The sequence below is a fragment of the Macrobrachium nipponense genome, chromosome 1 (assembly GCF_015104395.2).
Source record: "Macrobrachium nipponense isolate FS-2020 chromosome 1, ASM1510439v2, whole genome shotgun sequence".
Lineage (NCBI taxonomy): Eukaryota > Metazoa > Arthropoda > Malacostraca > Decapoda > Palaemonidae > Macrobrachium > Macrobrachium nipponense.
The window spans coordinates 170,951,358-170,977,025 of NC_087200.1; the positions used below are offsets into that span (position 1 = coordinate 170,951,358).

The following is a 25,668-nucleotide window of genomic DNA, read 5'->3' on the forward strand; positions in this document are numbered from 1 at the left end:
GGAAACCAGTGAGTTTCCTTAGTGTTTACAAGATTAAATTTTCATAACTGCAAGTTTTATGACAATAAAGTTTTCATTTTGTACTTAATTTTATTCTTTTTAGGTGATATCTTGCCACCTGAGTTACAGCAGACAAATGGTAGTGCATCAGGGGACACTCCTGATTCCCAGAATGAAGGGCCATCCTCATCATCTGTGGGTGGTAATCCTCTTCTACCTCCTCTTTCTCCACCCCATAATACCTCACCAGCTCTTCCACCTGCACTTCTACATCTTTTCCAAAATTCTGGGCTCATAACTACAATTGCTTCTAATCTCAGCAATGACTCAGGTGGGTCTCGGGAAGTATCCTCAGCGTTATTTCTTTGTAGTTGCAATGTGCAGCTTCATGAATTTTATTTTTGCATAATTGATGTGCTGATGCCTATAGTATACTATTCACATCAAAAGATATTTGTCACTGCTAAACATTTTTTTCTGTACTTGTAAGGAAATCATATGGCTAAACTTTATTATTATTTTGCAGTACTTGATATGTCTCGTCACGTTCCACTGTATAGAGCTCTTTTGGCACTGGTGCGAGGTCTTTCGGTAACCTCTAGTTTGTCTCCTTTGCTTATGACAACTCAGAACTCTACTGTAAGTAACGGTGTAGGAAACACCACCACACTACCCTGTATTCCTACTCTTTTGGAAAAAATGAAGAGCACTGTCAACACCTACATGGCAAAACTTCGCTGGAAGTCTTCCAAGGCTGGTAATGGAAATAACTCTAATACAAATGGTTCAAATGATGATGTTGAGCAAGAGGAAGGTCTATCATTGATTGTCCCCGATATTCAGAAAACAGCAGAAGTTGTAAAGGTACGACATATACTTTTCCATGAAAATGTAACACATTCACATTGGTATTGAAAGTTTAACAACACTGAAACAAGAAGTTTTTATGTTCTTGTCATAGTAAATTATGAGTATTTGTTGTCCTAAATTTGTGCCTCCTGAAGTCTATATCTCTTGCTAGTGTCTGTAATTAATTTGAGATTGTTCATATACAAAACAAACCTTCGGTCGTAACATTAGGATAAATACTCAGCGCCAGCTGGAAACCGGTAAAGTTTAAAATAATTGTGTACGCAAGGGACTATTGGCATCTGTGCTTGGTCACGAGACATGTGGGGCCACCCACATACCCCTCATTAACTTGTGACCCCGTCAGTTATTTTCTTACCACCTTTAAATGAGGACGTGGTTCACTCCTTCCTTTTAAAGCCGGTTTAGTTTGCCCCCTGTTGTTTTCAATTTGTTGTTTGGAATTCCTGGGTATGTGAACATTAAGCTTTCTCATGCTGCGAGACTTCCTGGATATCACAAGAAGCAGTTATACACCCTGTTATTTTCTTTGAAGGTTTTGACGTCGATGGAAACCGTCGAAGTACTCTTCGCGTAGTAAGTCGTAGGTGAAGAAACTCTTAAGGAACGGTTAATTCGTTACTTGTGCTTGGGAATGTCGCATATTCATGTGGATTGCCTGTAATCCAAAGCTTTGATGTATCTGGATGTGCTTTGGGAAGTAATTATGACTAATTGTGCTCCTTCCCTGTGGGGAGAGGCGTGCATCGCCATCTTGTTTTCGTTCCGGATACATGGGTAGAGAGCATGCAGGTGTGCGGTTGGTGTTAGGCTTATCAGGAGAACCAACCCAAAAGGACAGTTGGTTTGATGTTTAACATCGTGTTGCCATCCAGGATCCCACGTGATGGATGTCCCTTTTATCCTGACATGCACTGGATGGCGGTCGGATGCGTCGCCATCTGTAAAGAAGCAGATAGTGCAACAAGGCAGCCTTTAATGTCAGGTTGCTATGACTACGAGAATAACATCAACAGTCTTGCACTTCTGGTAGGGTGCTGGCTTTGCATTCGAGTTGCTCAGTGACGTCATAAACATGGCGACCGCCATGATGTCTCTTCACAGCTGCGGCCTATACGAAGGCATGCTTCCATTTTCATTTCGAGGTACAAGAGTACTTTACAACTATACTTTCGGATGGGAGGTTTTTAATGCACATTGTTTGTGAGAGAAATTACAAGCGTTTGGAGATATAAGTCACATAATGGAAAAGACACAAGTTCTTCTTCTGTATCCTTCCGCTTAGGCGTCAAGCTTAGGTGACTGGCTTTGATGCCAGTGCGTTCTCCAGCCAATTCTGGAAATAATAGGGACTTTGTAGCTGATCCTCGAGCCAAGAGGAGAAGTTTCTTCTCTATCTTCCAGCCAGGATTGTTACATCCCTATTATATGAAAGCACCAGAAGTAGTTGTAATTGTCGAACAAGTGAATGATGGAAAATTATGTAGTCTAGTGTGGCTGCTGTGAAGAGTTGGAAAAGGCTAGAATCAGGGACTTCGTGACTGATCCTCATGCCAAGAGGAGAAGAATAATTTCTTCTTCATCTTTGAGCCAGGACTGTCACATCCTTGTAAAGTAGAAATGCCACAGAAGGTTGGGTCTCTTGATCTTGGCTACAAGAGTACCATAAACAGCCCCACGCTTCCATCAAGCGTGTTGACATCATAGCCAAGACCGCTAGTAATGGCGGAAGTCATGACGTCACAGCCTACTGATTCTCGATTTACTTCGGTGCCTCCGGAACCTAATACGCATTTTGACTCATTGGTACACACAGTAATGAAGAATAAACAGGATCTAGAGGTGAAAATGGCTAAGTAAGACAAAAAGAAAAGGCGTGATTCGCCTTCTTCGTCTTCTTCTCTAGATGATGTCTTAGCTAAGTTCGATGGCATCACTGAGTGTACCAGTCAAGCGTTGGAGGATACGGGATTTTGTGACTGATCCTCGGGACAAGAGGAGAAGAGTAAATTCTTCTTCATCTTTGAACTAGGACTGTTACAGCCCAATCAGCAAGAAAATCAAGAAGTCAGTGGCTGGTAAGCTCGAAGCAATCGGACGAAGCCGTTTACAAGAGTCCGAACGTGGAGTTGCCAGTGGTGACTACAAAGTAGAGACTAAGAGAGGCTACAATGCAGTGGCTTAACTTGATACATACGCCGATGCTTTTACAAACGTTTTCCATGGACTCTAGCTGTCAGAGTAATAAAATTTGATAAAAAGCTCTCATATTTGTATATAGGATTGCAAACAGATACCTTCTCAAATCCTACTGACTATTAATATTTTCAGGATCGAGCCATTAACTGCCATTAAGGATCAAAGGTGCCGAGGTCGTATGGTTGGACGACCATGACGCATGCTAATAGATACCTTCTCAAATCCTACTGACTATTCGGGATCGAGCCATCAGTGGCCATTAAAGATCATAGGTGCCGTGGCCGTATGGTCGGAAGGCCATGACGTATGCAAATAGATACCTTCTCAGAGCCTACTGACTTTTCGAGATCGAGCCATCAGTGGCCATTAAAGATCAAAGGTGCCTCGGCCGTATGGTCGGACGGCCATGACGCACCCGGACGTTTGTCAGAGGGTAGGAGTGAGTTAACGTCTCCTGTGGCTGAACACACTGCGTTAGAACCGGAGGGAAGAGAAGACCAAGAGTTTCTGGCTTCGTATGAAGTGGTGATTGATTTGATTAGTCAATTCAATAACCTTTTGGGGAGTCAGCATGCTTCCCCCGGGATTGACATGGTGTTTGGTTTGAAAAAGGATACGAAAGCGTATGAATTACCTTGTTCTAGTCATGTAGAGTCCATTTTACAACATGTAAAATGCACGGATTGATAGAAGGATATGGATACCTCTTAGTAATCGTATGCAGCTTGAATGGTGGGAAGAGCATACTTTGGGTTGACTCCAGAAAACTTCAAACCTTTATAGGTAAGGAGAATTCCCATATTTTATATATACTTGTTGGTATAAGCTGGTTTCTTCCTATAAGAATATTGACCAAACGCTTCGACTCTTACACAAGTAGTTAAAGTTAATCGAAAGCTTGGTTCCTTGAAAGTACTGTAGAACCATTCTTCTTAATGAAATCAAATGGGAACTTAAGTCGAAAGAAAGAGGTGAATGTCATCATTTCGTCACATAAGGTAGCCAAGCCTAAGTAGGGCACTTGTAACCTAAGATGCTATAGCCAGGATAATTGGGTCATACCTTTTAGCCTAACAAGTGGTTATATTCGTAGCCTATTCCAGCCAGTTTGAGTCTACTGCTACTATCTTAGTTAATCTGAGTAGTAGTTCATAGCTTAGACTGTCCGAACTAACTGGTTGGGTATGCATGTGCTGGCTTGGACCAACTAATGGTTACGGTTTGGTCCGCTTAGCCTAACTCATAGGTTAGGTGGTTCCAACATACATGTCAACTTAGCCTAACAGTGGGTTGATGACTTAACATGATCCGGTTGCTTGAACATGCCTGTACTATCTTAGGTTGGACGAATTAGTAAGGTTATAAGTATAGCCGAGCATAGACTAGTGCCTAGGTTACCCATGGTTCGAAACACTTTTACCACCTCAGCCTAGAAGGTTGTGGTTGTAGCCTGGCATGGATAGCCCAAACTTTCTTGAACGGCTTTACCCTAACCTAAGTCATTTAGCTTCTAGATTAAGCTAGTCTAAACTAGCCTAGCCTAGTTAAGTGTAAATCTCGGATGGACTTAATCTACCCTAAGTGATGGAGGAGTTAGCCTAGCCTAATTGGAAGTGTTAACATAGCCTAACATAACCAAACCAGGGTCCTAGCCTAATTGGAAGAGTTAACATAGCCTAACCTAACCAGACCAGGGTCCTAGCCTAATTGGAACAGGTAACATAGTCTAACCTAACCAAGCCAGGGTCAACCTGGTCTTGCCAACTTAAAATAAGATAGTCAATTCTTAATTGACTATACCTACTTAGACTAGTCCAAGTGGTTGTTGGCTAGGTTAACCTGGAATCTGCAAGTGGGTCTCTTCCATACTGGTTTAGTTTTTATATTGAAGTCAGGAACCTAACATAGAGGGTTCAAGTTTCAGTTGGCTAGAGCGAGGCATTAATACCTCATCATATCTGGAAGGGGAAAGGGAAAGTTTACCGTTCTTCAAGAGTGAGGTAGGGTGAAGTGACGTTGGGTACAATTCTGGGCTAGGTTACTCGAGAATAGCACCATGATGGTTTCTGGCAATATAGGATTTCCCTTTGGAGGGTAGCATATTGAACATATACCCGTATATTGTAACAGGTCACCGCATAAGGTGTTTTGTGGTTGGCATCTTAGTTTTTACAAAAACATTGAGCTGTTTAATAGCTTTCCTAGGGCTGAGGGCTGGCCTGAAGGATTGGATATTTTTTACATGGCTAGGAACCAATTGGTCACCTAGCAATGGGACCTGCAGCTTATTGTGGGATCCGAACCGCACTGTATCAATAAATTATTTTCTATCACCAGAAATAAGTTCTCTGATTCTGTGTTGGCCGAGATGGGAGTAGGACCTTAGACCACCGGTTTGGCAGATGAGAGTGCACAACCACTCGTCCAGAGAGGAACTCGTATAATGGAAAAACCATGTAATAGCTGTCTCAGGGGTTTCACCCTTCGAGGACCCTGAGGATTCCATTTGCGATACTGGGAACATCCTGGAGGTTATGCAAACTCTAGATTCTACCTGTTCCGCCATGTCCCGGATGGAAGGATGGGTTCCAGTAATTAAGGAGGACCCAGGATGAGTGACTGATAAAGTTTATCGTAGCACAATCATCCCTACCAAGTTCGTGTGGGGAAGAGGCATCACCGATAGGTAGAATTAATATCTCAAGGCCTGGAGGTTGACCAGTATCCCCTTTCGAACTCAGTTTTTGGGTGGAGAGTGTCACCTCGGACGTAACACGACTCCAGAGGTCATTAGCTCACATATACAGAATGACCCTTTGGCCGTGACTGCCTGTGTAGTGGACGTTTCTGTCCATTAAAGGCATTTGGTCAGTAGACAGTGGTCTGGTGGAGAGGTTGTCAGAACAGAGGGAAGAATCTCTGTAATTACATGTTTACATGCATGGTGGTATACATTGGACTGGTGATTGGGCATGTGAATATCGCTTCACACTGACTAATCTTCAGAAGAATTAAGAGCAGTGAACTGGATGGGGCACATAACAATCTGATAAGTGAAAACATACTCTGTATCAGAGTAGCCTTTACAGACTACCACCAGACACATACATCAGTCACGTTACAGGAAACTGACTGTGGAAGGGGGTCCTCCTCTGACCTTGGTAGAGTGGGAGTACTCAATAACCAGGGTTTTGACATCGACTCAAAAGTAGCCTGGAACTTCAGTTCCAGTTGGCCCCAGAATCCGGGATAATGAGTCAATGCAGCACAGGTCATGATGACAGATACATTTCTTAATCTTGCTCAGTACGGTGTGAGTATGTGTGAGGGACCTTCAGCAAGGCTGGCTTTGACTTGTCAAAGTACTCTGGGGTTATAGAAAGAACTAAGTCACCTAGAACGTTAACGTGGTAGATGTAAAGGAACAGGCCTACTCCTTGTTTGTCAAGTTGTACCAATGAGGTTATATAGAAGATAAGGTCATCAGAGGAATATGGGCCTCCTGGCATTTAAGAACATATCTGTTAAAATGAGCAATTTTAAGGAGGTGTCTGTCTGTTCATTGAAATTTGAGAGTGGGTTCTTTGTTATGAAAACTACTTTCAATTTCCTGTGCATATATATATATATATATATATATATATATATATATATATATATATATATGTATATATATATCTATATCTATATATATATATATATACGTATGTATATATATAGATGATAGATTATATATATATATATATATATATATATATATATATATATATATATATATATATATATATATATATATATATATCTATATAGATATATATAGTATATAGATATGTATATATATATCTTATATATATATATATATATATATATATATATATATATATATATATATATATATATATCTATATATATATATATATATATATATATATACTATATATATATCTATATATATATATATATATATATATATATATATATATATATATATATATATATATATATATCGGATATATATATAGGTATCTTGTCTAAGATGATGGTATTAATGTGAAATAGAGGAGTTAACTGGCCTCTTTCCTTTTCATATTTCTGTTTCCTTCTTTACTTAAAGCAGTAAGAGGAGAGTACCATCATAAGCTGGAACGGATAAGGTACAGGTGAGTGAAGTGGCCATACTGTTAGGGTTAGTATCAGTAAGATACCTATCAGTAGCAGGACATTCCTCTCTTTAGCAAGGGGAGAGGAATGATAACAAACCTACATGAGTGGGTGAATTGGTTTGTTAGGGGAACAGATCTTATCTTCCTCAGACGCAATGAACTGTGACATTGTGTAAAAACCCAGAAGTCTGACTCTATGATATTCATATACGTATATCTTAGATTCGGAAATACTGGTCAGTTGTTTCGTAGAATTCTGGTATTCAGAAAACTGATCAAAGGTGGCAAACTCCCAATTGGTTAATAGTACTTACCTCCCACCAAGAGTAAGTCTATCCTAATGTTAAGACCGAAGGTTTGTTTCATATATGAACAAATGACAAATTTGTAACTAATTTGTAATTTTCATAACTTACAAACCTGAGGTCTTAACATACAAAGGCCCACCTCTAACCACCACTCTATCAACTAACCTGGATGTCTCGTGACCAAGCACAGCTGCCAATAGTCCCTTGCGTACACAATTATTTTAAACTTTACCGGTTTCCAGCTGGCGCTGAGTATTTATCCTAATGTTAAGACCTCAGGTTTGTAAGTTATGAAAAATACAAATTATAGTTACAAATTTGTCATTTTTGATCAGTATGTGATTTAATTAATTTTTAAATATAACTATTCTATACTCATGAACAGTGTAGAGTAATCAGTAACAAATTAATTACCAGGTAAGGAAATAAAAGGTTAAATAAAAAAGTTTTGGAACTAATCAAGATTGTGGAATGCCCTGATACTGCAGCAGTTTTGCTGCACAGGGCTTTAGAATGTTGTTGAATGGCTACTGGCCAGCTTAAGGGGGCCGGCTGGCTATTCCCATTTTTTAATGACAGGACTTTGATATTCATACCACTTGATAAGGTGACTTGGGACATCTCCAAACCGCATAAGATTTTTGCCTCTGACCAGCGATTTTGTGACGCCAAGGCAATTTATCCCGAAAATAACCATTTTTCAAATTCTATCAACTCCCTTGATGTTTAATATTAAGACCTGGGATTACTACCATATATAGACCGATGTAGACCTCCTATCAAATGAGGAGTTTTTTTTTCTAAAAGTAATTTTTTTGCTAGATATGAATTTTTCATTATGGTAAAAAATACCCCCTATAAATCAGGAAACTAAATATTTAAAGACAATGTTAATAAATAATGATTATTATGGATGCATATTTCTGTTTTGGGTGTTAATAAACCAAAACTATGTTATTTCTCATAATTTAATCATAAATGATGATCCCTTTGCTCATATATCGTAGCCTGGGGCACTGCGTCAGGCAAGATGGGATACTCCTTCCTACGCAACGTCTCTCTCCCTCACCTACTCGCCTTATTTCAGCGAATTTTCTTCTTCTGTATGTTAGCGAGGTGATTTCCTTGTATTTTCCTCTTTGGCATGATGAAATTCTTGCCGGAACAAAGATAAACATAAACATACGTAAAAGCAAGAGAATGTCAGAGGTGAAACTCGAACGTGTACACTACAAGAGGTTTCTCCTCGCACTGGAAGCCATAAACTGACTAAGTTCCCTCCTGCCGCCTCATGGAATCTCTACAGATGCCATTGCTCACAATATCTTTGACAATAATTACAAAAATTTATGATAACAAGAAATATTGCATTTTCTTGTACGGGTCAATGTTTTTGGCTTATTGAGTTACGTTTACTAATTACCCTGTAACTATGAAAGTAAGGGGAATTTTGATGAAATATTTCATATACGTATTCTCCATTGCCAAATGAAATTCCATGAATTTTTTCATGACTGCATTTTTTGCCCTATACCCCCATATTTAAAAGCACCAAATTGGGCATCTGAGATGACCGCTGCCACAGCTAGCAGCAGAGGTACTCCAGTTAACATGGCCTTGACGTAATTGAAAAAGTTATATTGCATGAACCAACTATTAACCCAAATTCTAAGCAATGCAAAAACCCTCAACATTATATTCATAGTTGGCATTTATTTCCTATGAAGTATGGAACACCATCATTTGCACCTTGGAAGAGACTGAAAAAGTATCATGAAAATTTATGCTAAACCATCTTCCAGTCTTAAGAGTCAACTAGTCAACCACCAGTTTGTTACCAATGCAGCAGAGTAGAGTAGAGCAAGTGTCTGAAAAATCAGCTATGGCTCTATGTCACTAATACCTGTCATGTACAGAAGCCTGTTGATTTTTTTAAATTTGGCAAATAAGGGGTCCACAGCTGTCAAATATATCAAGTAATGTGACAGGAGGGGAGAGAGTTGCCAACTAGGTTTTTTTGCCCAATCATGTTCATGTAATTCTCTCTCTCTCTCTCTCTCTCTCTCTCTCTCTCTCTCTCTCTCTCTCTCTCTCTCTCTCTCCACACGAGATACGTGTGTCATAGTGGTAACTCGCGCCCTCTGTTTGGGCTGGAAGTGTATGTATACAGTATATCTTTAAGGGCATTACTACAATTTATGGTAAAATAATAAAATATAGTACTAGTTTTCAAATAATACTAGTTTAATGAGATTAAACGATAACATTCTCTCTCTCTCTCTCTCTCTCTCTCTCTCTCTCTCTGTTATTGGCTGTAGGTATATATTTTTAATGGTAAAATGTTTAAGATGACTTTGAAATATTAGTAATATAACCTCAAAGATTGATACAGTAATAGGTTAGTAATGTAAGGTACGTTTAAAGTGGGATGTTATTTAAGGTATACATTAGGTATCTGAACTTTTAAGAGGCAGTTATAAGCATTTTTAGTGGTAGTTTTAACTATTTGCAGGTAATAGGTTCAAGCACCAAAATTGATATTTTGTAGGTTTTTGGGAGTAATCTGTTATAATATTATTTTGATGTTTATCTTTATGGTATTGCTTTTCCTTTTGTACTGAATTATTTCAGTGCAAAGCTAGAACTTGATGTTACTGATATGTTTTCCAGATATGTACAGAGAGACTTCAGCAGGAAATGGATAAAGAGGACCAGGCTGATGGTGGAGGTGTTTCTCAACCTGTTTCCTCCCAGTCACTGATGGAGGTCTACCTTATTCATCTTAAGCCATTACAATTTGGTAAGTATTTAAGCAGAAACTTTGGTTGCTTGAAGTGATTGATTTTTATTTATACTACATTGAACATACATTCATATACACTGGGACCTCAACTTACATACAGACAAGGTCTACTCTTCCGTTAAGTAACAAAGTCTGTTAAGTAACAAAGATTTATGTATAGCCTATATCTTATCCCTGCCCCTTTCCCTTGTACCATCATATTCCAACCTAAATATCAGAAATAGTTGCTCCCATTCTCCTATTCTCATCTCATAGCTCAAATTAAATTAGGGCTCAACAAAACTCATGTTCTACCAGAATACAAGTTTATTCCCAAACTTAACATGACAAAAAAAAAAGGAATTAAAGAAAGAAAGGGCATGATTGTCCTCATTTCTAGCAAATAAGTAAATGAAAAAATAAATCTCTTAAACTGGTAAAATACATTTTGACACAAATCATTTCGAATAATCCAAAAAAATAATGTCAAATCATGACCGAAGTAAAAAATTCTCTTATCATACCACCTGTAACAAATCTATTTGAGAAAAAAACAAGGTCACTTTTAGAAAAAATATAACAAAGACAACTGCATAAGTGGGAGAAAACATAGCATAAAGGGGGAGAACTCATCTCCCAATCACCTCTAAAATATGTTAGCACAGACAGTTCATACAAAAAATATTCAGAAATAAAATTTTAAATAAAACCGACAGAGTATACATGGAACACACTCACCTTTACAGGCCAAAAACCTGAACCCTCTCTCAGGCAGCTGTTTGACGAATTCATGGTACTGCCAAAATAATCCATCTGTACTGGGCATTCTATTATATTACCCCCTAATGACCCCCTTAGAGAACTCACGAACACACTCATTGTTCTAGAATATCACTTTGCCATTCCCTGTAACATAGAAGTCCTTGTGACATGATCTGGGTCAACGGGCGCAGCTATGTGAGCCACCCAATTTTTCCAACGTAAATTCCTCTTAGTGAGAGCCCCCCTGTTTACAAACAACTTGGGATGTGCTGACAAGTGTCCATCTTGCCCTGAGTTTGCTTAAACACACCAACACTGTCGGGTATCATATGATATATATTCCAATACTCCCCATATTATATATTAATTGTCCTATAGGAGCTGTCAACATATACAATATCCTGGAGTCAACTTGCAAAGTTAACGGTGTATAGTACAACAATTCCATATAAAGTAACTGACAGCCTGTCCTGACTGATAGTATTTTGTAGTAATTCACTGTATCAGTAAAGTGAATTGCCTCTAAAAGTATGTACATTACAATATAGTGATAAAAAAGTAGCTTACTGCCTTAGGTCTACCTACTTATGCTTACAATTTTGAAAATACATAGATCTCATACAGTATACATAGATCTCATACAGTATTAAAAAAAATACCATGAACTTTTTGTGGTTTCTAATGCAATTTACAAAACACTGCCATTTACTGTGCCACACCACTGTCTCTGGGTTATTCTTTATATCAATCGCATTCGAATGTTTCAAAACATGGAGTAAACTAAAGATGCGAGAGTGAGAGATAGCAATATCAATAAAATAAGGACTGAGAATGTTCACATGTAGAATAGATAATTATTGTTTATAAATTTTGATAAAGTTAATACTATCCTTTAGTATAAGTGTGTATATCAGTAAATTTAGTGCATTGGCCAAATGGGTGTAGTCATATTAAAAGGCAAAAGCATTACCCTAATACAACCTTCATCACCAATCAATTGGGTTGTGTTTTGGTACTATGTGCAGGTGCATTTCCCAAGAAAAAAGGCCTTTACTCAGTGTATAGCAGAGCCATGGTCCTGTGTCTGATGGAATCAATCAAAGATTATCTTGAAGGTGAACCAAGACTTCACTGAATGATACATCAATGGGAGATTATCCATCAACTCGGGGGAAGCGGTTGTTTTGCATGTCCAACTACGCTGGACATGCAATTTCACCATTGCTGAACACTACTGAGAAGATAAATCATACCCATCTACAAATTAAATATTTATTACAAATATATTAACCCTTTAATGCCGATTGGACGTATTAAATGTCGATATTAATTGTCTGTTGGGTGCTGAGTGGACGTATGGTACGTTGTTATAAAAAAAGTTTTTAAAAAATTCGCTGAAAAATGGTTATAGGCCTACTAGGCGAAAACTTTTGAATCACGGCCTTGGGGGATGTTGGGAGCTCACGGATCAAGGCGTTGTTTTGTTTACAATCATTACCCAAGCGCGCATGTGCGAATTTCTTTCTTCTTGCACTAAAAAGTATTGGTGACACCTCTCGGAAATTATTTCGTCACTTTGACAATTTTTGCACCATTTTATATTAGCCGTTACATGGAGTATTATATATGAAAATGTGCGCAATTTCATGTAAAATACAACAAAAAATAACTCATGGTTGTAGCTTTTATCAGTTTTGAAATATTTTCATATAAATAACGATAAGTGCCAAAATTTCAACCTTTGGTCAACTTTGACTCTACTGAAATGGTCGAAAAATGCAATTGTAAGCTAAAGCCCTTATATTCTAGTAATATTCAATCATTTACCTTAATTTTGCAACAAATTGGAAGTCTCTAGCACAATATTTTGATTTATGGTGAATTTATGAAAAAACTTTTTCCTTACGTCCGCTGGTAACTCTTCCAAAAAAATCATAAATTTTTTTGTCCAATTGTCGTAATGTTTGCACCATTGTAAATTAGCCATTACATAAAGTTTTATACATGGAAATGTGTGCAATTTCATTTAGAAGACAACTAAAAACAACCCATGGTTGTAGCTTTTATCAGTTTTGAAATATTTTCATATAAATAACGATGTGCCAAAATATCAACCTTTGGTCAACTTTGACTTGACCGAAATGGTCAAAAAACGCAATTGTAAGCTAAAACTCTTACATTCTAGTAATATTCAATCATTTATCTTTATTTTGCAACAAACTGGAAGTCTCTAGCACAATATTTCAATTTATGGTGAATTTATGAAAAAAATTACATTTTCCTTATGTCCGTGCGGTAACTTCCGGAAAAAATCATAAATTTTTTCGTCCGATTGTCGTAATGTTTGCACCATTTTAAATTAGCCGTTACATAAAGTTTTATATATGAAAATGTGCGCAATTTTATATAGAAGACAACAGAAAACAACCCATGGTTGTAGCTTTTATCAGTTTTGAAATATTTTCATATAAATAACGATGTGCCAAAATTTCAACCTTCGGTCAACTTTGACTCGACCGAAATGGTTGAAAAACGCAATTGTAAGTTAAAACTATTACATTCTAGTAATATTCAAGCATTTACCTTTATTTTGCAACAAAATGGAAGTCTCTAAACACAATATTTCAATTTATGGTGAATTTATGAAATAAACTTTTTCCTTACGTCCGCGCGGTAACTCTTCCGAAAAAATCATAAATTTTTTGTCCAATTGTCGTAATGTTTGCATCATTTTAAATTAGCCATTACATAAAGTTTTATATATGAAGGTGTGCGTAATTTCATGTAGAATACAACTAAAATCAACCTATGGTTGTAGCTTTTATCAGTTTTAAAATATTTTCACATAAATAACGATAAATAGAAAAAATTTGTCCTTCGGTCAACTTTAATTCGACCGAAATGGTTGAAAACTGCAATTGTAAGCTACAACACTTACAGTCTAGTAATATTCAATCAATTACCTTTGTTTTGCAACAAACAGGAAGTCTCTAGCACAGTATTTCGATTTATGGTGAATTTTTTAAAACAGCTTTTTTTTTTACGTCCGCGCGTTACGAATTCATGCATCATTTTGTGATAATATTTTCTGTGTTGCCTTGATCATTTTACAATGTTTTATATACCAAAATGATTGCAATTTAGTGTACAATACAACAAAAAATAATTTAACTCGTTATCTTTAACTGTTTTGCTCACAGCGCGATTTGTATACAATTACATATATATGAAACTTATTTTTTGCGCCGTCATATATCCCAATATTTATATATGATAATGAAATATTTTTCATTTCTGATGGTTGCATACTAAACTTCAGGCAACGACAAATAAAGGAGCCAAAAATGAACTCTTAATCTTGGAAACTAAGCGTGCTGTGATTTTTTGAAAAAACATTTTTTCTGCTTCGGCGTTTAAGGTTTAAAAAAATAAGTACTATATACAAAAAAATAATTTACAAAAATATTTACAAAAAAATACAAAATATGCTATATACACACAAAAAATTGAGGGAATCCTTCCTAAAACTACTATTTACAATATGTGACTGCCAGAAAAGGTGTCGAACCCACAGACCCATAGAGGTCAGAATCAGAAAAGAGAAAAAAAATGGCAAGTTTTTTTGGCCAAAATAATTGTCAAAATGTCACACATTCTTTGGTACCTAAATGAAATAAGAAGTGGCTAATTTTTGTTGAAGAATAAACTCATATTATCCTAGAAGGGAATTATGGAAAAAGATCTGCACAAAGATGTAATTTACTGTCATATCAGAAATGTTATTTCTCTCTCTCTCTCTCTCTCTCTCTCTCTCTCTCTCTCTCTCTCTCTCTCTCTCTCTCTCTCTCTCTCTCTCTCTCTCTCTCTCTCTCCACTGTGTCGATGATTTATTGATGTAAGCTGATGTAATCTGTCACCAGAAAAGGCACAGACCCACTACTTCCCACCCTCTCTCTCCCCCTCTTGTCTTGTAATCGTTTCAAGGTCATCTACCCTTCGTTACACAAACTCGAGCTTTTTGCCATAGAGGTATCAGCAACCTCTAAATTCTCATCAACATCGCTTTCTATATCCATTAGAAGTAAGTTGATGACATCCGTGCCCAGAGCTCCTTGCTATTGTTGATGAGAAAAAAAAAGCAAAAACTGAGAAATTGGCATTCAAAGGAAATTGGACCAAATGGCAATATAAGGCATCTCAGCCACAACCAATGTCATGCATAATGTACACACCTACAGTTTCCAACAATACAAAACTATACCAGTGTCAACAGTGTTAGACAGGAAATCACTACTTGATAACTTTGCCTCTGTATCTCACACATGTTCAAAACAAACAATTACTCAGAAAAAGGGGAAGGACAAAGACAAGGCAAAGGCAGGTTTTGACATGATTGTAGTGTGTGTTCTGCTGGCTTCTTGCAGGTCAATCACACCCAGATTCGAGATGGACGATGATTTATGGGGAAAAAAATGTTTTTGGAAACACTCCTCGGGTCGTGTGCGACCCGTCACACGTATTCAGGGTTAAGGTTCTTATGTATGTATCATACAGTATTTATGTATTTTGTGAACACCATCAACAGATCATCAAAGCAAAAAATGTTTACATAAGACAACATGAGAGAGAGGTAAAAACATAAGGTCCCCATAATAGGCAAAATGGTGTTAAACTCAACATAAAAGTTGAATTAATTCTTATGACCAAATGATTGAGGTAAGCTTTAGTAATATTTACCAAGTAGTATAGGCCAATGTGATGTCTAGTCTCACTAGCATTATTGATCAAGAACCATTATCCTTGATGATGTTTGATACATTATTTGGAGAGGCTGTTATATGGAATTTTCAAATACCTCTTAATAACACTTTGTTACAATACAGGCAGTCCCTGGTCATCGGCAGGGTTTCTGTTCCCGCGGGTGCGCTGATAAGCGAAAACTGCCATTGACTGAAACTCTGTTATTTATGGCGCTGATAATCAGAACTTGTCCCATTATGGCATCATAAATTGTCAATTTTATGGTGCTAGACAAACCCCATAAATCCGGCTCGCCTATAACAAAGTCCGCTGATAACCGGGGACTGCCTGTACTATAGTATAGTGGTACCTTGACCTACAAGTGAATTAATATACAAGTTTTCCGAGGTACGAGTTGTCACTCAATTTTTTGCTTTGTTACGGAAAAAATTGAAGTATGAGCTCGAGATGCTGCTGCTACGTAGATGGCGTAGTAACGAAAATTAAGATAAGCAAAGAAGAAACAGTAAATATGCATCTTTTCCATGAATATTTTAAAAAGTTAAATATTACTTTATTGTATTCAATAATATAGTATGTATTCTCATATTTTGTCATAAAATGCTAACATAGTTGTAAATGTTTTGGTTTGGAAATCAGCTGATGGTGAATACGAGTTTATTTCGCCATATCTAAGTCAATTCTGAGTGAATTGTCTTGCTTATAGTTAGCATAAACAAATATCTAGATACTTGATTTATGTGCGACAAGGTTGTTTTTCATCATACGATGTGTTTTCAAGTCAAAATATGACTTTAATACATCTCATTGTGATTGTGAACTAAATAATTTTTTTTGTTAACAGATTGTGTTGGCGGCATGTTTATTGAGTAAAAAAATTATGTTATTCCGTTTGCTATTTTCACTTTCTGTCACAGTAGTATGGGCTTCACGTTGTTTATCTTTTATCAACGTTAAAACAACAGTAAAGTGTGTTCTTTCAAGCCCAGTAGCTTTGATTATAAAATGATTTTCTCTCAATTTTATCGAGGGTTGCGTTTGATGGCATAAGTTTATGGAAGTTTTATCCTTGTTGCCGATGCATGATAATAGCCATTAGCAGCTTGAACAGTTTTCTCAGTTTCAGCTACAACTGTTTAAATTTAACTATATTTGCTTGTTGATATTTGATCTATAATGAATAAAGTTATTACATAAAAACATCTTGGTCCTTGTCTACATAACGTCACTTATAACATAACTACTGTAATTGTTTATTGTCATATGATGGTTGAAATACAAGGCAAATGGATGTTGTTATCCAGTTTGGTTGTACATAGCAAAAAAAAATTGTTTCTCGTTTAGTTGTTCATAGCTCCACACATTTACACTAGGAGTATAACGTTAAAACAATACTTTCATCATTCTCTTTTGTTGTTTTTGAACTTATTTAACTAGAAGATGGGATAAAGTTAGACTATTGTAATTTGATCTCTCGCTCCCGTAGGCTATTGTAACATCGGATTATCGTAAGGAGCATTATTGTAACTTGAACACTACCTGTACACAGTATAAACCTTATGATATCTTTACATACTCTTTCTATTATATTTATATACAATATTTGTTATTTAATAATGTATTTTCCTTATTTAATAACATGAAACATCAAAATATGGGGTGGCATTTTGGGGGTTGGAACGGATTAAGGGCATTTTAAGTATTTTCAATGGGGAAAATTGGTGTGATGTGCAAGAAAATTAAGCTACGAGCTCAGCCATAGAACGAATTAAACTCCGTAGGTCAAGGTACCACTGTATTGTGGTCTTTATGTCCTAGATAAAGCATTCAATTTGGTAAAGTAACCATTCAACAAACAAAATCATGCAAATGTTTTGTAAGAGTATTATGCAGGCTAAAAGATGATGGTATGATGGAATATGCAGAAGGGAATGTTACTGATGTGGTCTGGCATGTGGATGGCTGAAAAGAAAAATACTTTGGTGATAAAATCTGAGTTTATAATTTTTGTAAAATTATTGATCTTAGCTAGTAATGTATTATGAGAATGATTTGTTATTTTTTAAAATCTTTTTTCAGATACTTTTGAAATGGTTGTTGAAGATCCTGAAAGGGGTATAAAGTTTGTTGTGTCACATCATTATGAAGGGTTAGTAAGAGGTGCTGGAGATCTTTGCATACCGAGAAGGATGAAGCGACTGGCGCAGGAAGCTGTTACTCTTTCCTCCTCACTTCCGTTATCTTACTCATCATCAGTTTTTGTTCGTACTGATCTTGATAGGCTAGATATTATGAAGGTGAGTGGCTTTGAACTTACTAAATAAATTGCTTTCAGTTTTAAAATGCTGATGGGATTTTTTTACAGTATTTCATACGGATCCTTTTTGTGTATTTTCTATATATTTTTATTGCAAATTAAAACAGATCACACTAAATAATTAGAGAAAGATGTGATTATCAATTTTTCCAAAAGCTCTATTTTATTTGAAATATGGATTTAATAAAAATTTACTACAGTAGTGCCTCAGGATACGAAATTAATCCGTTCCGAAGCGGCTTTCGTAACCTGATTTTTTTGTATCTCAAACCATGTTTTACATGTAAATTGGCTAATTCGTTCCAAGCCCTACAAAAACACCACAGTAAATTTTATGATAAAGCTAAATTGACCAAAAACAATGAAATACAACAATCTGGACCATTCAATACCTAACATAAACTATACCATACCTGTAAATAAAGTGTATTAGTGTACATGGTAGAAGAAATACTGTACGTATATGTAGTAAAATGTGGAACCTTACCTTTTGAGTGAGGCGATCTCCGAAAGTGGCAACAGAGGAGGAGGACAAATGGCAGAAAACATGAACACTTAACTTTACGAAACATTAAAAAATGGCAGAAAACATTAACACTAAACTTTATGAAACACATTAACAAATGGCAGAAAACATAACACTTAACTTTACAAAAAACTTTAAATAAAATTTTTTTTTTTGTCTTGATTTTTACATTTTTTTATTTTTTTATACTTTACGTTTTTTACAAAATTTCAATTTCTTCACCACTTTCAACTTTGTTTTTTTGTATCACTTGGATCTTCTTGTTTGCTTACTACTACTAAAGGCCTCTTTCAAAAATAACTATCCAAGGAAGATTGCTTCTGCCTGCTTTTCACAATGTTCCTGAAACGACTCGGGCAAACGTCATCGAACTGCGCAAGCATACAACCTGTTTAAGCCTTTTCGGGGTGTGTCTTTTCTACAAATGATTGCCCTTTATGAAAAGCAGCTAGAGCATCCTTAATTTCTGCCATTGTCATAGGGTCTTCCTCCTCCTCCTCGCCGCTGCTAGAGAACTCTTCTTGAACAATGTTATGTTGCATGGCCTCCAACTCCTTCAGGTCATCTGTCGTAAGCTCCTCTTGGTGCTCCTCGAGAAGGTCATTGATGTCATCCTTGTCGATGACCGGCCCCATGGACTTGCCGAGTGCAACGATCTTGTCAAGATCTGGTTGCGAAACAGTTTCAGGATCGTCAACTGTTTCTGAATCTGCATCAGCTTCGCCCACGTTGAATCCCCCGAAGTCTCGGGCGGATACAGCATCAGGCCAGAGTTTCCTTCACGAAGAATTCAAGGTTCGCCTCGAAACCTCCTGCCAAGCTTGATTGATGAGTCGGATGCATATTACGATATCGAAATGCTCCTTCCAAAATTCACGCAAGGTGAGGTTTGTGGTATCGGTGATGTCGAAACATCTCTTGAAAAGATGTTTCGTATACAGCTTCTTGAAGTTTAATATCACTTGCTGGCCCATGGGCTGGAGGAGAGGGGTGGTGTTAGGGAGAAGATAAAGAACTGCTAGGATATCTTCCTCGAGGCCAGGAGGGTGATCAGGGGCATTGTCCAACAACAGCAGACATTTCAGAGGTTAGGCGCTTCTCTTCGAAGAATTTCTTCACTGTCTGGCCAAAACACAGATTTACCCACTCGGTGAACAAAAGTCTCTTTACCCAGGCTTTTGCAATAGCCCTCCACATCACTGGAAGCTTCTCCTTTAGCACTTTGTGGGCCTTGAAGGCTCGAGGAGTTTCCGAATGATACACAAGTAGGGGCTTGACTTTACAATCCCCACTGGTGTAGGAACATAGTGCGAGCGTGAGCCTGTCTTTCATAGGCTTATGCCCGGGTAGCTTCTTCTCTTCCTCTGTGATGTATGTCTGACGAGGCTTTTTTTTTTTTTTTTTTTTTTTTTTTTTTTTTTTTTTTTTTTTTTTTTTTTTTTTTTTTTTTTTTTTTTTTTTTTTTTTTTTTTTTTTCCCCCTCAAAAAAAGGCCAGTTTCGTCACAGTTGAAGACTTGCTGAGAACTGTAGCCTTCGTTGTTCGTCATCTCGTTGAACGTCTTAATAAAGGCTTCAGCCGCTTTCGTGTCTGAGCTGGCAGCCTCCCCATGCTGCACCACCGAATGGATGCCAGTCTGTTTACGAAATTTATCAAACCACCCACAAGAAGCCTTGAAGTCAAGGGTTGGTGTCGATGTCCCTTCTCCTCCGTCATCTTCGGCCTGGGCAATCAGATCACCGAAAATAGTGCTGGCCTTCTGGCAGATTGCTGTCTCGGTTATCGTATTGCCAGCGATTTCTTTGTCTTTTATCCATACAAGAAGCAGCCTCTCCATCTCATCACGCCCTTGAAAGATGTATCTGCTTTGATGGCTTCCTTCTGCTTAAGGATGGTGCCTATCGTCGACGGATTTTGGCCATATTCCTTAGCGATCACACTAAAATCGCAATGCCTAGCATTCGATACTTTTTCCTAATGATCTCCATCTTTGTCTGGCCAAAGAAAGCATCCTCTTCTTTCCGTGAACTTAGTAACATTCTTGGAGACGCCCATGCTGTAATCAGTTAATTAATTCCTTCACACACAACACAAGTATATGTCACAGTAGAAAGCGAAATCACTAACATGAATTTACGTTAACTAATGAAATACGTATAAGTGAATGAACGAAATCTGTGTGCGTATGATAACGCAGGTGCGACGAAGAGGACGAACGACACCTTTACGTAGAGGCATGATGGGATAGATGCTGACCAATAGGAGAGCAGGATCTTATGGCAGTGACTAGCATCAGGAACCAATGGGAGAGCGGGAGGATGGTGGAGAGTCTACAGAGTTAGAGGTGCGCGAGTTTTAAAATTGTTCTCGCTTGTCCGGGCGAATCTCGGACTTTACAGTACACCCTTTCGTAACCTGAATTATTTTCGTATGCAGAAGCAAAAAAGTCTTCGTCTTTGCTTTTGTAACTTGGATTTTTCGTAAGTAGGGACTTTCGTATGTCGAGGTTCCACTGTGTGTATGTACATATATATATATATATATCTATATATATATATATATATATATATATATATATATATATATATATATATATATATATATATATATATATACACACACACACACACACACACATACATACACATTAATATATTTATTCCAAACATACATGTTGTATGCTTTTGTATGTGTGGAGTAATCTGTCCTTAACTCACTTCGGCTGTTATTAAACACATACATACATACATACATATATATATATATATATATATATATTATATATACAAGTACTATCCAACTTACAACAAAGTTTGGTTCCGACCCACTGGTTGTAAGTCAGAATGGATGTAAGTCGAACCTTAGAAAGTGGCCAACATACTGGGTAGGGTATACTATCAAACCTTTGCTATATAAAAGTGCCTACTTAGTACTGTAATGTAATGCACAATCATTATTTCAATCTTTTTACCATAATGTACTTCTACTAATACATTTTAATAATTTATGTAATAGTATATATTACACACAATCAGGCATTGAGTTACAATGGGGTTAGGTTCTTGCATGCATGTCAGAAGTCGATTCTTACGTAAATTGGTTTGCAATTCAGTCTACAGTACAGTTGATACCAAATGATGCTGCAGATAGGGCAGGGTAACTCAAACTGATGCTGCCTGAGTGATGAGAGTTCTCATGCCTGAGTGATGAGAGTTCTCATGAGATGGCGCAGTGCCAAGTAAGTCAATGGTCAACTGTCTGAAGTAATGTTGTAAAAGTACGAGTGGTCGTATGTCGAGCAGGTTGTAAGTCGGATAGTAGTTGTGTATATATATATATATATATATATATATATATATATATATATATATATATATATATATATATATATATATATATATATAATATAATATATATATATATGAATAACTTGATCACGAAGTATATAAAACGTGATGCTATGTATAAATAAAGGTTTTTTGCCACGAAGGAAAAAATGAAAAAGCGAGATAGCCGAGTACTTTCGGTCCTGTTCGGACCCTTTACTGAAGGGTCCGAACAGGACCAAAAGCTATCTCGCTTTTTCATATATGTATATGAATCACGGAAATGTGATATGACTTATAGATTGGCTACATGCGGTCAAAAGCACTACAAACGCTACGGAGTCGAGGTGGGTTGATGTTGTCTCCAAACCAACGAATTACCTGCGCGCGAAAGGTATTTGAGGGTGAGAGGCGACATTAACTTTTAGCCTCTTGCGGTGGTGTAGTAGGTAAAAGCCTTCACTGACGTTCCTGGATTTGAAAGGCTCCGTGGGTTCACGCCCCGGTCCAGGTAAGTCTATTATCGAGAAAAAAATTCCCCTTTGGTTAAGCATATATGAAAATATATTAATTCCGAGGTAGAGCGAATTATATATTAAAGGACACTGTAGCTCGATATATGTATATGAATCACGGAAATGTGATATGACTTATATATTATATATATATTATATATTATATATATATATATATATATATCTATATATATATATATATATATATATATATATATATATATATATTATATATCTTGATATATATTATATATACAGTGGTCCCCCCGTATTCGTGTTCTCCGGATTCTCGGACTCACACATTCGCCGATTTTTCTTTGGAACCTATCTAGAAATTATTCGTGGACAGACTCGCCCATTTGCCGATTTTTCCGACGAAAATAATCACTAATTAGTGTATTTTTATGTTTATTTTCATGACTAAATACATTTTTATGATACAAAAATGATTTACTAATTTTCAAATATTAATTTTGATTAATACTGAATTAGTAAGTTTAATAAGTTTAATGATATCACATAATAAAAATAATAGTTCTCTCTCTCTCTCTTCTCCTCGTCTCTCTCTCTTCTCTCTCTCTCATCTCTCCGTCTCATCTCTCTCTCTCTCCTACTACAGAGATGTATGTTTTTTTTTTTGTATATAAAATAAATGATTTTACTATTTTCAAATATTAATATTAATTTATACAGCAATAATATCAATTCATTAAAGAAAATACCATAGTGAATTAGTAAGATTTTAGCTTACAAATTTTAAAAATTATGGAAGAATGAAGGAAATCCCAGTATTCTTTCACTAACTCCAGGTACTATAACTGTCATACATATCAAGTTAAGTGACAGGAGGGGGAAGGAGCTGTTGTGCTGTTGCCATCAAGTGCTCATGAAATTCCCCCCCCCCCCCGCTCTCTCTCTCTCTCTCTCTCTCTCTCTCTCTCTCTCTTCTCTCTCTCTCTCTCTCATATTTACTGAGACTCAAGATTTTTTTTATAGTACTTGTACTATATGTTTTTTAATACTTTCAAATAATAATAATAATAATAATATTAATAATAATAATGATAATAACTGTAATTACAAAATTCATATTATGTGATAGTATTTTATAGGAATACAATACTTATCTATCCATGTCACTTTTAATTAAGGCTAACTCTCTCTCTCTCTCTCTCTCTCTCTCTTTTGCCACACAAAATAATAATGTGTCAGTGGTAACTCCCTCCCTCTCTTTCGCTGGAAGTGTTATAAGTATTTTTTGAGAGACAGAGATAAACACACTCTCTCTCTCTCTCTCTCTCTCTCTCTCTCTCTCTCTCTCTCTCTCTATAGATATGCTACTAGAATACAACATTCAACAAATAAATCACCTGCCAACAAGAAAGGAAATACTTTAGACCTGTATTTGTGAAACGAGATGAATTATGTTAAAGAAATAATAGTTTTATAATGCGAATATTCAGACCATAATGTCATAGAATTAACAGTTTCATTCCAAAGCAAGTGAAAATAGAGATAAGCAAGAAATGAAAAAGTGGGAAGGAGATATGGAAAATACAACTTCTACAGTAAAAAAAAAAAAAAATATAAAATGGTCCAGAAATTAATGGAGAATTAAACAAAGATTGGGATACATTTTCGTAAGTGATGACATAAGGGTAAATACGGAGATATTATATAAAATATTGGAGAAAATAGTGGAAAAATATATACCGAAGAAGAAAAGTAAACATCATTCATGCATACCAAGAGACAGAAGGATCTTGTTCCAGAAAATCAGAAAGTGGAAAAAAGGTCTTGCAAAAGAAAAAAATGCATGGAAAGTTATAGAACTAAAAAGTAAGATAGAAAATGCAGAACAAAAGATTATACAATCAAAAGAAAATGAAAAACGGGACTTGGAAGAAAAAACCCTATTAAATATCAAGCAAAACCCCAAAACTATTATATCATATGCGAAGAAGATGAATAAAAGAAGAATAGAAATAGGCCCTCTGAGAATTGAAGGAGATTAACGAATGAAAAAAAGGAAATTTGCAACATACTGGCAGAACGATATAAGAGAGAATTCACCCCTAGAATAGATAATGAAGATAATGATATAGAAGTAAGGGATGAAAATAGTGAATATTTAGCTGACATAGATATTAATGAAGCTGATATTGTGCAGGCTATTAATGAAATTAAAAATGGAGCTGCTGCAGGGCCTGATGGAATTCCTGCTATTTTGTTAAAGAAAGTAGTTCATTCTATCGCAAAGCCACTTGCAATATTATTAAGACAAAGTGTAGATACAGGCAAGATTTATGATGAGCACAAATTAGCATATATTACCCCTACTTTCAAAAGTGGATCAAGACTAGAGGCAAGTAATTATAGGCCTGTGAGTCTAACATCACATATTATGAAAGTGTATGAAAGGGTAATGAAAGAGAAAAATATTATGAAACATTTAATAAAAAATAATTTGTTTAATAAAGGACAACATGGTTTCGTACCCGGAAAAAGTACACAAACCCAACTGTTAGTCCACCGTGAGAACATATTCAAAAATATGAAAAGCGGAAATGAAACAGATGTGGTTTATTTAGACTTTGCAAAAGCTTTTGATAAAGTAGACCATAATATATTAGCGAAGAAAATTAGAAACACAAATATCGTGGATAAAGTAGGAAGATGGTTAAAAGAATTTTACACAACAGAAAACAGATAGTTATTGCAAACGACGAGAAATCGGATGAAGTCAAGGTAATATCCGGTGTGCCGCAAGGTACGGTGTTAGCTGCAATACTGTTTGTTATTATGATTGAAGACATAGACAATAATGTGAAGGATTCGGTAGTGAGTAGTTTCGCAGATGACACAAGAATAAGTAGAGAAATTACTTGTGATGAAGATAGGAACGCTCTACAAAGAGACCTTAACAAAGTATATGATTGGGCAGAGGTAAATAGGATGGTATTTAACTCTGATAAATTTGAATCAATAAATTATGGAGACAGAGAAAGAAAGCTATATGCATATAAGGGACCTAATAATGAGACCATCACAAATAAGGAAGCATTGTTAAAGACCTTGGTGTGATGATGAATAGGAACATGTTATGCAATGATCAAATAGCAACTCTGTTGGCAAAATGT

At 36.4% G+C, this 25,668-nt stretch overlaps 1 protein-coding gene across 7 annotated transcripts in view; it reads left to right on the plus strand.

The window, feature by feature from the left end:
* LOC135219822 (baculoviral IAP repeat-containing protein 6-like) overlaps nt 1-18,142 on the plus strand; it is a gene marked incomplete at its 3' end in the record, with an annotated part of 560,877 nt that extends 542,735 nt beyond the window's left edge. For all 7 annotated transcript variants that reach the window (XM_064256914.1, XM_064256918.1, XM_064256921.1 and 4 more), the window contains 4 exon segments: nt 104-331; nt 527-864; nt 10,211-10,340; nt 17,925-18,142. In XM_064256914.1, the coding sequence (XP_064112984.1) occupies nt 104-331; nt 527-864; nt 10,211-10,340; nt 17,925-18,142 (914 nt within the window).
* Between the last annotated feature and the right edge of the window lie 7,526 nt (nt 18,143-25,668).